Source organism: Onychostoma macrolepis, chromosome 06, assembly GCF_012432095.1.
Source record: "Onychostoma macrolepis isolate SWU-2019 chromosome 06, ASM1243209v1, whole genome shotgun sequence".
Lineage (NCBI taxonomy): Eukaryota > Metazoa > Chordata > Actinopteri > Cypriniformes > Cyprinidae > Onychostoma > Onychostoma macrolepis.
Window position 1 is genome coordinate 1,267,294 of NC_081160.1, and position 13,596 is coordinate 1,280,889.

The following is a 13,596-nucleotide window of genomic DNA, read 5'->3' on the forward strand; positions in this document are numbered from 1 at the left end:
AAAGAGAGAAAAAGAGAGAGAGACTTTGGCGTCTTCCTCCGGAGCTAATGAACGTCACCCCAGCAGCGCAGAAACATGGCCGTGGTTTTTATCACAACACACACACACACACACACGCACACACACATCATGGAATTGCAACACAGCGGAATCACAGACATTCTGGCTCCAAGAGGGTTTATCAAATTAAAGGAATGTTCCGGGTTCAATATGAGTTAAGCTCTATCAACAGCATTTGTGGCATCATGTTAAAAATAATAACAACAAATATATCACTGGCTATCAATGTATACTTTAAAACTTGTTTACATAATATTCAAATATATACAAGAACCATAATTGCAAACACAGGACTGTAGTTGGTTTAGAGTGGGGCAGGGTTATCATTGTTAACTAAAAATAACTAAAAATAAGTAAAAAAGTTATCTAAAATAAAATAATTGATAACCAAAATAAAATATTAAGGTACTTCCCAAGGCATTTCTCATTTTCGGTAAACTACTAAAACAACTAAAACTAAAACCATAAAAAAAATATATATATATATATATATATATTTTTTTTTTTTTATTTATTTTTTTTTTTTAAATGCTGAAATAAAAATAAAAAAAGCTAACTTTAATCAAATAAATAAATAAATAAAAACTTACTTTTAAATAAAAAATTACTAAAACTTTATCTAAAATCTAAAAATAATATAAAAGTAATATATATCCACTTCGTAAGACCACATTCAGTGTTATTTTACTCTCATATGTAACAGTGGATGTGGGCTCATGATAGTGGGTGGCCACGACTCCCATTTCTGTGGTATTATGGCATCTCAAACTGTTGGGGTCATGAAAGGGGTCTTTAGTAGTGAGAAATCCTGGACTAAAGACAGTCGAAAACGCTTGGATTCTCCGAACCGCTGTAAATAATGAAGCCGGCTGCTCTCCTGAAGGAAAATCAGACTTCATAGTATTCCTAATGCCACTACCCCGGCTTTTTTTGGGGCGTATTAAATTTTTAGACTAGCGAACGCCCCCTCTTTCTCTCGGCTCTGTGCACAGCTAGTTCATTAGCAGAAATGAATAGCGAAGAAGTGCTCATTTAGATGGTCTGTCTTCCATGGGCTCTCACACTCCTATGTTTCTGTCATACGCTTCTAAGAATCATTGACTCTTATTACACATGTAAATGGCTATCATAAAAATAAAAATTTCATTTAAGATTCTTAATGACTTGAGCAGCAGCCTGGCCTCCCTTAATGATTACCTCTCTCCCTCATTAAGAGTATTTATCTCTCTGCGTCTCTGACTGCGCCTCCCGCACCAATGATGCTTGCAGGAGGAAAGCGGGAGCCGCGTTTACACGGACACGCGACACTCTGCTATTACTGCAATTACCAATGATGCTCTGCAAACGGGGCCGAATGCGTCTCCGACGATTACAGGCAGAAACAGGTCTTATGTGATAATTAAAGAGAAGTGTTCTGCTGTAGTTGCACTGGAACTGAGAGCAGGCTTCAACAAAATATCAGGGACAACATACAGAGGAGAGGGGCGTGTCTAAGGAAGAGAGGATGTGTCTAAGATGTGGTGGGCGTGGCTACATGATGAGGGGTGTGTCTAAGAGGGCAGAGGGTGTGTCTAAAAGAAGATGTGCATGACTACGAGAAGGAGGGGGTGTGTCTAAGATGAGAGAGAGTAGGCTTGTTCGACTTCATGCGGCGCCGCAAAGATCAGCTGCCACCTGACAAAAGCAATGCATCCTGGTTTGAAAATTTGTCCATCTTTGATTGTTGCTGCAGCCGCCTTACTATCAGATGTGCCAGTTGCTCAATATCGGCTGCGAAAGCCGTTATGATGACACACTTTATTCTTATTGGTCAGATTCTGTGATGACAAGCACGACGTGTATTGCGTGTTTATTCTAATCTGTGCTTTTATAACAGTAAAGTTTTTTTAGTGTAGTCACACTGTTATATTGACGTATATACACGTTTACCAAAAAAAAAAAAAAAAAAAAACTGATAAAAGCATATTTACCCCCACTTTATTGGTATTTAAATAGTATGTTATGTCGAACTTAATTCATAAGATAAAAAATGGGCGTGTCTAAGAGAAGGTGCGAGTAACTATGAGAGGAGGGGTGTGTCTAAGAGATGAGAGGTTGTGTCTATGAGAAGATAGGCATGGCTACGAGAGGAGGGGGTCTAAGAGAACAGAGGGTGTGTCTAAGATAAGATGGGTGTGTCTAAGAAAAGATGTGAGTTACTAAGAAAGGAGGGGGCGTGACTAAGATAAGATGGGTGTGTCTAAGAGATGAAAGGGTGTTTCTAAGAGAAGATATGCATGTCTAGGAGAAAAGAGGATGTGTCTTAGTGAAGATGGGTGCATCAAAGATAAAAGAGGGTGTGTCTTTGATGGAAGGGGTGTGTTTTCATAAAGGAAGTGGGCGTAACTCACCGGTACCATCGACTGACGCACTCAGCAAGTCGTTTTCGTGCCAGACGTTCTCTATTCCACTGTCCTTCATATCATCTTCATCATCCACAGTCTTCCTCAGCAGTGTGTGACCCAGGGTCGGAGAGGGCGGAGCCACAGACTCATGATTGACGAGGCTGACTGGACTCCCCGCCCCATTGAGCAAGCCGTCCTCCTCCGACACCAGAAGTCTGTCCTCTTCTTCCGTCTCTGATCCGGTTTCTACAACGTTCTCATAGTCCAACACTGTCAAAAAACACATATACAAACAGATGATCAATATTACAGATTATTAAGTTATCACTGAGCTTGTGCATGTATGTGATACATAAACTATGAATGAGTATTGAACTCCTCTGGGATGAGTTAATAAAGGAAGGCCTTCCATGTAGATGTATATTTATTTTCATTTGTGCATTGTTTAGCTTTGGTAAGCGAGAGTATGCCAGCACACACACATACACACACACACACACACACACACACACAGCACAGTCTATCTTAACATTCCCCTGTGGACAAAAAGATTACACTAGGCATATCTGTTCCTAACATGATCTTTGGCTAATCCACTGGTCTGCACTTGCCTCCCGAACAACTGCACAACAGGTGCAAATTAAAATGAAAACGGTGTATGTGTGTGTGTATGTGACCTGGGCTGAATACCAATTGACAGGGGAAACAAAACCTTTTCAAGAGGTGTGACCACAAGGGTTTAGGCAAGTTCAGACTGAGTAATGCTCTCTGTGAGAGAAAGAACCCAAGAAAAGGGACAGAGAAAGAGGGAGGGAGGGAGGAAATAAGAATAGAAAAGCCAAAAGAATAAGTGAGACATTCAGACTTGATGTGTGGTCCAGATATACCTTCAACACATTTACATTCAAAACACCCAGTGACCGGACGCAATATTACTGGACGGGCTACCGGTGCTGGAACACTTCCATGAGTCTGACCGCAGAAAAGATGGTTCCGGAGCAAAAATATGGGCTTCGCATCGGCCACTTTAACTGCATGCTCACAAATCAGAAAAATCCTTATTCATCAAGGACACATCAAATTGATCAAAAGTGACAGTAAAGACATTTATGATGTTACAAAAGATTTCTATTTAAAACTAAATGCTGTTCTTTTGAACTTTCTATATGTGTATCCTGAAAAGATAAAATGTATCACGGTTTTCATAAAAATAATGTGCAGCATGACTGTTTTCAACATTGATAATGATCAGAAATGCTGTTTCTTGAGCAGCAAATCAGCATATTAGAATGCATATTAAATGCATTATTTAAATTCAGCTTTGATCACAGAAATACATTATATTTTAAAATATATTCACATAGAAAACAGCTATTGGAAATTTAAATAACATTTTACAATTTTTACTGTATTTTTGATCAAGTAAATGCCATCAGAAGAGACTTCTTTCAAAAACATCTTTACCAACACCGAACTTTTGAACGGTAGTGTACATTTAAATACCTTCTGACCATCACATAAGAGCAGATTGTGATGGCACAAAGACATTTGGATGTTGAAAGAAGTTCTCAAAATGAGTGAGCATGTGTTCACGAACAGGTTACAGAAAATGGGTAAGAGAGACAGAAGGAGAGAAAGAGAGAGACAGAAAGAGAGAGACAGCGCTTCTACAAAGTAGAAATGACATCTTGAGAAGTTAAAAACAAAATCCATCAACTTTGTACTCGCTGCTGGAAGATTTGAAAAGGCCGATAAATAATGATGGGTTGGGTGGAACTTCAGATTGAGTAAAAACTCCGGAGCGAGAGCATTGTTTGGCTGACAGACAGCCTATCACACGCCGGTATTGTGCTCTTCAACACAATAATTCCAACCTGCTAATGTCACGGCAGCCATTACAGTGATTCCTCACCTCATCTCTAATCAGTCTTTTGTGTTTCCAGAGCGCAGACACAAAGAAACGATAATGTTTACTTGCCGGCTAAGTTCTCCTCTGATGACACTCTCTATTCGTTGGCGTCTTCTGCGAGTGTCAAAGGGAACAAAGGCGATTACGGCTGCCATTCTCGCGCCGATGCTACCTGCTCCTCTGCTTTTGATTTCAAACAAATAAAAGGAACATCTCTCACTCCGATGCCACAGATAATTAAAATGACATTCCTAATTGCCCCAGTCACCGTTAATGTTGGGCTTAACCTACGCGCCGCTCGCAGACAGGCCTGTCATTTCTGCGGCTGATAATCGCAGGGCCGCGCGAGATGGTATTGATTCCGATGGTTGCTTTCTCAATGCAAACACACACTTAGACACACTTAGACTACAAACCAGAGGAACTTGTTCAAAGACGTTAAAAGTGTGACAAACTATCTGCACTCTTAACTTAACAAAAAAAGAGTCTTTCTCTTCAGGCAAAACAGCACAAAAATAATCCAAAATCACCCACATTTTTGTTCAAAGTAATTCTCTGTAAAAAGAATTCAGGGTTTTTATAGTTAACTAACACTAAAACCAATAAAAAATTAAAAAATAAATAAAAACATAAAAACGTTCTCATTTTCACTTAGCTGAACATAAATTACTAAACTAAATAAACTAAAACTGATTTTAAAAAAATGCATACAAATATACTAAAATTTAAAATTGAAATGAACACAAAATATATAAATACAATCTAATTCAAAATATTAACAAAAATAACACTGAAATAACACTGATCTCCACCCAATAGCATCCAGCATGAACTAAACTATCAGTTATGCAAATAAAACTGGCGAGCCTTTTGATATCCCTCACCTCAACTTCCTGTTTTTTCCAATTCATCATCAGAAGGAAAACCTGTTTAAAATCCAATGTTTTATCACGTCAACTGCAGAAAGGCCTCAAAATGAAGCCAGAAATACAGGCAGATAAAATTAAACAAAGTATCCTGCTTTCTTTTCCTCACTGAATCCAGTAATCCGCACGAGTCTGAGGAGTTTAGTACGTCTGAAGTGCTCCAGGGTGGGTTTCTCTCTCGCTGCAACACAAGCCCAACCTGAGGGCCTCGCAGCGGTCCGGCACAGACACACGGCCGCTAGAGGAGCCCAGAGACGAGCCTGTGGCCCTGACGCTGTGTGTGTGTGTGTGTGGAGGTGACAGACTCCCTGCAGGTAAACCTACACACTGCGCTCGAGTCGTCAGGGCTAATGGGAGGAGACGTGAACCGTGCTGAAGATAACCGGCCCTCCGCATGCTGCCTCACACATGCAGATCACCTGAACACCTCCGGCGTGAGGGTTTGAGCTCCAACAATAAACACTCATATTTTCCTTTCACTTCAGGTTTAAGAGATTGCAAGAGCCAACGATGATCTATATGTGGAATTTTTTTGGTAACACTTTACAACAAGGTTCAATTTGTTAACATTAGTTGACATGAACTAAGAATGAAAAATACTCTTAAAGCATTTTGTTAATGTTAATTAAAAGTCATATCTGTAAATATTAATTATTGGACCTGAACTAACATGAACTAACAATAAACAGTTGCCATTTTTATCTAATGTTAACAAAGATTTAATAAATACTGTAACAAATGTACTGCTCATTAGTTAACACATACTAATGGGAACTTATCTTACCCAATTTTATTTAAATGTTTAACTCATTTATAAATAAAACATTATTATCTTAACAATTTATTGATTTATTTTTTTCCTCAGGAAGGAATTAGCAAGCAATAAAATTGTCCTTTGAGGTTGCACACTGGTAGTATACGCAACCTCAAAGAACAATTTTATTACTCAAAGGTTGCTCTTTCATGGCTCACACGATGAGATCTCAGTTGTGCATCTCAACTTAGTCTCTTCTTTACCTAATACTTCTGAGCAAACACAAATGTTTCATACAATACTGTAAGACCATAGAGTTTCAAAACGAATTCACAGAGAAGTCCAGATCATTTGATGAGAAATGTTTGAGACAAAGTTGAGATCTCATTTAAAAGAGGAGACACATGTGAGCTTACGGAGATCTTTTTCTCAGGAGAAGCATGATATGTAACTATAATTTTTATCAAAACAAGTATCTTTTTATCTTGCAAGCGAAGTTGTTTGCTTTTATGTCCATGAACTGTTTTCATATGAAACTCTTCCAGTCTGATATGGGGGTTTTGGGGAAGCCGTGCAACGCCTCAAGAAAAAAAGAAAGAGTGAAAGAAAGAGAAAGGGAGAGAAAGACGAAAGGGGGTGGTGTGGTGAAGAGAAAGGGACAGAAGGGCAGCAGCCGAGAGCGAACAAAAGACGAGTGAAAGAGTGAAGCAGCTTTGAGAGGCCAGTGAATGGAGAAACTCAGCGATGTGTAAAACAACTCCTGTGTCTGTGTGCGGATCCAGGACGGCCCGAGTGGGTGTGTTTCAGGAAGGGGGTGGATATGTTCAATAATTTCTGCCGTGAGGCAGCCACAGTAGCCGGACTCTAATTGAATTAAAGTCCCATTTATTTTGCGGGGCCGGAGCAACAGGCTGGAAAGGCTGAAGGTTTAGCTGCTCGGACCGGCCCGGCCCAGCCCGGCCCACTCGCTTCCACCATCTGTGCTGCTCCGGGTCGCCCCCCTCTCCACCCATGAGCCAACCAAAAAACACATGCACACAAAAGATCTCTCGCCCACCCTGGGATAAATGACGCAAGAAAATCTGTGTGCACAGGGCAACAATACAGAAAACCCAGAGCCAACGTGAGAGAGATTCAGCCAAACTGACCAAAGACGCATCAATGCATCTTAAAAATAACATACACATGCTTTTATGCCTTGTTTTTTCTATGTATTGAACACTTTTGTGGGGAATTGTACCAAATCAAGTAAGTCACACTTATAAATGATGATATAAATGAGTAATTTTTAATTTTGCAGGTAAGCATGATTCTTTATTTAGTTGCAAGATATAACTATATCTTCACCCGGCTCTTTATATATAGTTGGATACATTTTTATGTCCAACTTTATACATACAGAATACTTGCATAGGGCGATATATATATATATATATATATATGCACACTATATAATGAATCTCAACTGCTTGATTGTTCATATCTTTGCAACATGTAACTATATTATTGTCCAGCTCTAATCTGATAAATGCAACAAGGCATGAAGATATATTATAAACATTAACATCATGATTTTATGTAAAGCTTCTTTGAAACAATGTGAAAAATGTTATATAAATAATTTTGACATGAAAATGTGTATGTGTATTGTGAAAAGCTCTAAATGTTTGCAAAATGTTTGCAAATATACACTAAATGCATTTTTGAAATAAAAAAAACTGCATTACATGAAAAATATATTTTAAGAATGCTGATACAGTACATACATTTCCAAAAGCATCTGTTTATCATGTTTGTGGTGGGGGCAGTAGATGGACATTTTTTGTCAGGGCAAGCCCAAATCTGAACTTCTGGGCCAAAAAAAAAAAAAAATCCTTCATGTCGAGCTCTGGCGCAAAGGGGAATTGAGAGTAGAGAAGAGACGGGGGGCATCTGTGCAGGTGAGTGCGGGGTAACAGGGGTATCTCCGGCTCTCACATCCGTCAAGCAAAGGAAAGGTTAAAATTAGAAAATTTAATTTATTTGATAATTTCCCAGAATAATTAGAGTTAATATGGGTTAATTAATATGCAAATCTCTCAGCAGATGTTCGACAGTGAGTGTTGCACGCAAAGGCAGCCCGTTCGCTCTCCCGCATGCGTTTGGCTGTCAGTTAGTGACCGTAATTGCCGTAACTAACCAAATACACACAAAACCTTTAGCGGGATAAAACGCTTTCTGCCCCAGTCCCGGCACACCGCCACTTCTCTTGCACAAAGACGCACAATTTCTTATTTTCTCTCGTCTGAAAGGGCCTTTTATGCGGCGGTCGTTTCGGTGGTGAATGAGGCGAACGTTCAGCACGCTTCACTTTTCTCTTACCGCTTTATATTTTCCATAAACGTGTATAAATATAAAAGAGGAACAGAACGACACCTGCTCTCGGGGTTGTTGCTGTCTTCCCACCTAAATATGTTCAGATGGGGCCGTTTACGTGCCGCTGCGGTGAATGAACAGGATGAGGGAACGTGGAAATGCTCCTCGACTCTTTTCAACCAGGTTGCTCATCAAATATTGATGCAACTCCAAAAAGTCCTCAGCTGTGATCGCTTTAGTGCGTATTTGACTGCAGCTGATCTCCGAGCGCTGTTAAAACATTCATTCAAGTACACACACACAGACACAGGAGCCTTTCACTGGTGTTTACCTGAAAAACACACTTCTAGACTTCTGATGCGGCAAGAATTGAACACGTCACACAAAGGCGTCTCGAGTTTTCAGTAGAGATACATGAACCTGCGGTTTCTGGGGCTAGTAGTTAAACTACAGTCAAATGTCCTTTTAAAGGTAGTTCATTAAACTATACAGGGGTGCCTAACATGAAGCTATTTAAGTGATACATATCTATTCATTTCATTACATACTGTAAAACAGTTTAGAAATAATTTTTACAATCACATCAGGGACAACATCACAGCTAAAAAGAAACGTTTTCAGAAATTTGTCTGCCAAAGTTATGAACAAACATTCTTCCAGTAACAATGATAGAACATTCATTCAGAGTTATTTGGTCCTTATTGATGTTCTCAAAACATTAGCACATTAAATATTATGTATACCGAATTCATTAAATGTTTTATTTCTGATACATTTTAGTTGAAACTTTAACTTTTTAAAAATGTTACTACTTGTTTCAGAATGTTCAGAGAACATTCAAATGTTACATTCCCATAATGCTTGCAAAATTATTTGAAATGTTCTCTTAATGTTCGCATAACAATTAAAAAAAAAAAAAAAAACACTTGAATGTTCAGAGAATATTCAGAGATGATGGGAATGTTAACAAAATGTTCTTAGAACACATTTTTTTGTTAGCTGGGATTACATTTTAACACAAAATCACATTGAATACAACTGATAAAACTAGAAACATTCTAGTTTATAAAACTGCATCAAAAGCATAGCGATAAAAAGCAGCATTTGACAAAATATTTCAAAATTACTTTAAAAAAAGTGGAGTGATGAAAATGAATTGGTCAATCATTTATGAACTGATTCATTTACACAAACTGTCCAAATAAGTTATAAAGGAAATCGCTTGATACAATTTAGCGGAATTAAAATACAGTTAAAATATTTGACCAATCACAATCGAGTATCCCAGAGAGCCGTGTAATAAGGTGTGTTAATGCAGTTGATCTTCTCTCAGTGGAATACTCGAGGTCTCTTCCAGGGGTAAACGCGCCTCTGCCCTCCCCACCCAAACGCTCTTGTACAACAGACAGACAGACACAAAGACACTCAAGCGGTGGACGCCTCCTTCCCTGCCCCCTGCTCTCCTCTCGCTCACTCTCTGTCTGTCTCTCTCTCTCTCTCTCTCTCTCTCTCTCTCTGTCTGTCTGTCTGTCTGTCTCTCTCTCTCTCTCTCTCTCTCACACACATGGGCAGGTAGTGGAATGCGCTGACGGCCGCAGTATGTTGTGACGGGTGCAGTATGTTGTGTTGTGGGGTTGTGTGGGTGCGGCAGTCACAGTGCAGTGTTATCAGCCAGACAAACTATTTAATAAGGGTGAGGCATTTCATCTGCTCTGCATCACTCACACACTTTCACTGAGCCTTCTATATGTGTACCTTAATTTCTGTTGTGTTGTGGAACTTATGATCTGTGACCCTGACTAAGGAGCACAGATTCATGACACACGAGAACCAATCACATTCACACTGCAGCTCTCGGACAAACAAACTACACACAGAGATGCTCACAGCAGAAACATGGCATGTTTTGCAGATAGAGGGCCGTACGGCTTATTTGAATAAAACAGGAATCTATAAAAATAAATAACTTGCACTAAGTACATGCAAATTCAAATGTAAGCAATCATGGTGAAATTAATTTTGCCACAGCTGATTAAAACATCAATACATATTGTATAGAGTATTTCCCCGATCTGCTTTTGCAAACGTATTTCACCTCGTGCAAGATTAATAGGAGCGCTACAGTAACATATAGCTCTGTCAGAGCAGATTACTGTGTGTTTGGAGTAATAATGGCTAAACACAATCTGAGATGTAATTATACTCTGTAACGGGATCATTTGACTGTGATTTGCTTTGATATAAATAAGGAATGAGCATATGGCAGACAAAGGTAAGGTGTGTTTTCTTTTCTTTGGAATAATTTGCACTGATGAATCATTCACAATAAGAGCAGGAACGTCTGTTAAGGCAAAGCAAATAGAGTGAGTATTTACACGAGTTTCTCTACGGACAGCGAAAACAACAGTAGCACTTTGTCCTGTGTTCGGTACATATATATTTCCCTTCTTATTCTGCAGTGCTAAACTATCAGCCGGACCCTGAGATAAGTACAAGCTGAGAACAGCGTTTTGAGCCACTCAAGGTTGCACTGCATTCCTGTCTCACAGTCCAACCTTTAGAAAGAAAACCTTTATCTCTGTCCGACAGAGTCCCACCTGAAGATCAGCATGACTTATTACAAATCAAACACATTGATATAAAACTGTTGTGTTTACACGTAGAAGAAGAACACACACCAAGTCATTCCTAAACATTGTTCCCCACAGGAAAAAAGTCACAAATGAGATCTCAAGAGTTTCTCCTACTGTATGGCGATGAGAACAAATGGAGAGCAAATGGAGATTGGTCTCCTAAGAAAAGACCCAGTAATGTCACATCTGTCTCAAACTGTGCTCAGAGTCTGCAATCCAAAGTCAGAGATCTCATTACAAATTCTCCCATGATCAAATGATCTGAGTTGCAATCCTCATTCATTTGGATCTATTTAGGTAACAAAATTTATATTGAAACATATCTCACGAGCAAAGAAAGAGCAACAGAGGCGTTTTTGTTTTCTCTGGGTCTGTCAGAAGTGAAGAAAAGGAAATGCCATTTATCAACCTGATGCTGTAAAATACAGAGGCCTTTCTGTCCGCATGAATGGAAAATTAATAAAATAATAAAGCGCACAGGGCGGGGGGTGAAAACAGCCTCTTGGACGTCTTCCAGGCCTCGGCGAGGGGGTCAAGGGGGGGGTCGCATTCATTGTGGGGCCGAATTTTCCCGATGCGTTTCGGGCACAATGAGAGGGTGAAATCCGTGCGAGGGCAGGTTTTGGGAAAAGCATCTGTGCTCAGGTCGATTACTGTCATAAAACTCTGCCAGCACCCAGCTGGGGGTCAGACGGATAGAGGGAACGGGGGGGGTCAGAGGTCCTCAGATGGTATAAAGATCAGAGCAGGACTATCCAGGTGAGAGGTAGAACCCCCCGGCCAGCCCAATCTGAGCTGCTCATTCAGATGCTAATGAGAGGGTAGAACACATCTGTTCCCCCCCTACCGCTCGGGGTCTTTGTCACCTGAAAAGCTCCCCACCAGGTATCAAACAAGCTGCAGGAAACAGCCCCTTTTCATCCTGTTACCTCCGTTCTCCAATCAGCAAATGAGGCCCTGGTGACAACAGGGGCCCCCAAGAGCCCGGCGGGGCGACCGATGCCCCACACGCACCTGACACAGTTACACAGCCCAATTAACCCTTGCTCGCTGATGAACACCAGCAGCAAGCTGTTTAACTCAACCGGTCGGTTTACACACGTTCACTAACACAATATTTCGTCATCGATTTGCTCTGGAAACAAGTTTGACTTGGTAAACGTCCCTGCACATTACTAATGCATGGCATAAACCCACGGAAAGACATTCGAGTTCTCTCACCTGCCTTTTCACTGCCATCCTGAGAAACACACCGACGCGTTTAATTAGAGCTGGATGCTGCGATCGCCCCACGCTCTGTCACACAAGACCCGCGCGCAGCTCAACCCAAATAACGACCTGAGACAGACAGCCCCGCGGCACGCTGGCGGACCCCCCGCCAAGCTTTCTTATGCTAAATGCGCCTCTCTTAAGCCTAATCTTCAGCTGGGCTGCTTAAACACAACAGCACACTGCACCTTTACTGCGGAACGGAGGCCGTTAGCATGACAAAGATGCTCATATTCATATGCTGAATGTTGAGAAAATGACCTACACTGCATAATAGATCATATCTGAAAAAAATATATATATTTGTAAAACTGCAATCAAATCAAGCAAATGCTGAACTCAAAAAATGCGAGTGATTTTGTTTTAAATGTACTGATATAAATAGTCATGCTATGGTAACAAAAATAGTAAAATTTCCAGAGCAACACTTACTGGCATACAGCATCAGTATACAAAACCAAACATGCATGCTGACCGGCTATATTGCCATATTACAGCACCATTTATAAAAAAGTCGGCATGAAATGAAATTTCACGTTTTTTTCAAAATGCATGTTATTGCGAACATATCATCTATGCATATGTTTCAAAAAGACCTTGTCATTTACATGTAATAACTGGTCCTTCTCTCTAGTGATGTATGCAGGACTTCTCCAATCATTTTCTGCAAGCTCATGCGCATCTGCCTCCACTAAGTGAAATACTCATATAATGCTCACTAGGATATGGTAAGATTCACCGATTCGCATTGGTGCATCAGCATAAAAGTTAATGATGCAATACATCGATTTAAAAAAGTGTGCATCTGAAACAAGTTGGCATTTGCATCGCGATGCATCGTTTCTTGCATCGGTAAAAAAAAAAACATATTTATATATAATTATTAGTAGATGCGCTATATTTTTATTATTTAGAAAGTGACCAATAATGTGTGACCAATATTGTATATGTAGATCGATTTCTCCTCTCTAAACTGTTTCTCAAGCGCGTTCTCTCATCACCATTGCTGCTACGTGAATATGACGTATCACAACACTACTGAGACCGAGGCATGTCCTGAGAGTCAAATAGAAAATAGATTAACATGGCAGAGGTAGAGCTGCATCTTCCACCAAATAATTACAATGAACCAAAGAAATAAATGCGAACTATCTGTACCATATTGAATTGCATAGCATCATATCTTTTCTCCATTACATCGTATTGCATTGAATTGCATTTGTGTTGAATCGAATCGAAATCGGATCCCACTGCATCGTAATAGGGGTAAATTGTATCACATCGCATCGTTAGCTGCATCACATGT

At 40.0% G+C, this 13,596-nt stretch overlaps 1 protein-coding gene across 8 annotated transcripts in view; it reads right to left on the minus strand.

Annotated features, from left to right (window-relative positions):
- zeb2b (zinc finger E-box binding homeobox 2b) overlaps positions 1–13,596 on the minus strand; it is a 102,285-nt gene that overhangs the window by 17,519 nt on the left and 71,170 nt on the right. For 4 of the 8 annotated variants that reach the window (XM_058778381.1, XM_058778375.1, XM_058778376.1 and 1 more), the window contains one exon: positions 2,451–2,717. In XM_058778381.1, the coding sequence (XP_058634364.1) occupies positions 2,451–2,717 (267 nt within the window). Of the gene's footprint in view, positions 1–2,450; positions 2,718–5,237; positions 5,729–13,596 lie in introns of those variants that run through there. The other 4 variants (XM_058778378.1, XM_058778379.1, XM_058778377.1 and 1 more) reach the window with 2 other exon arrangements.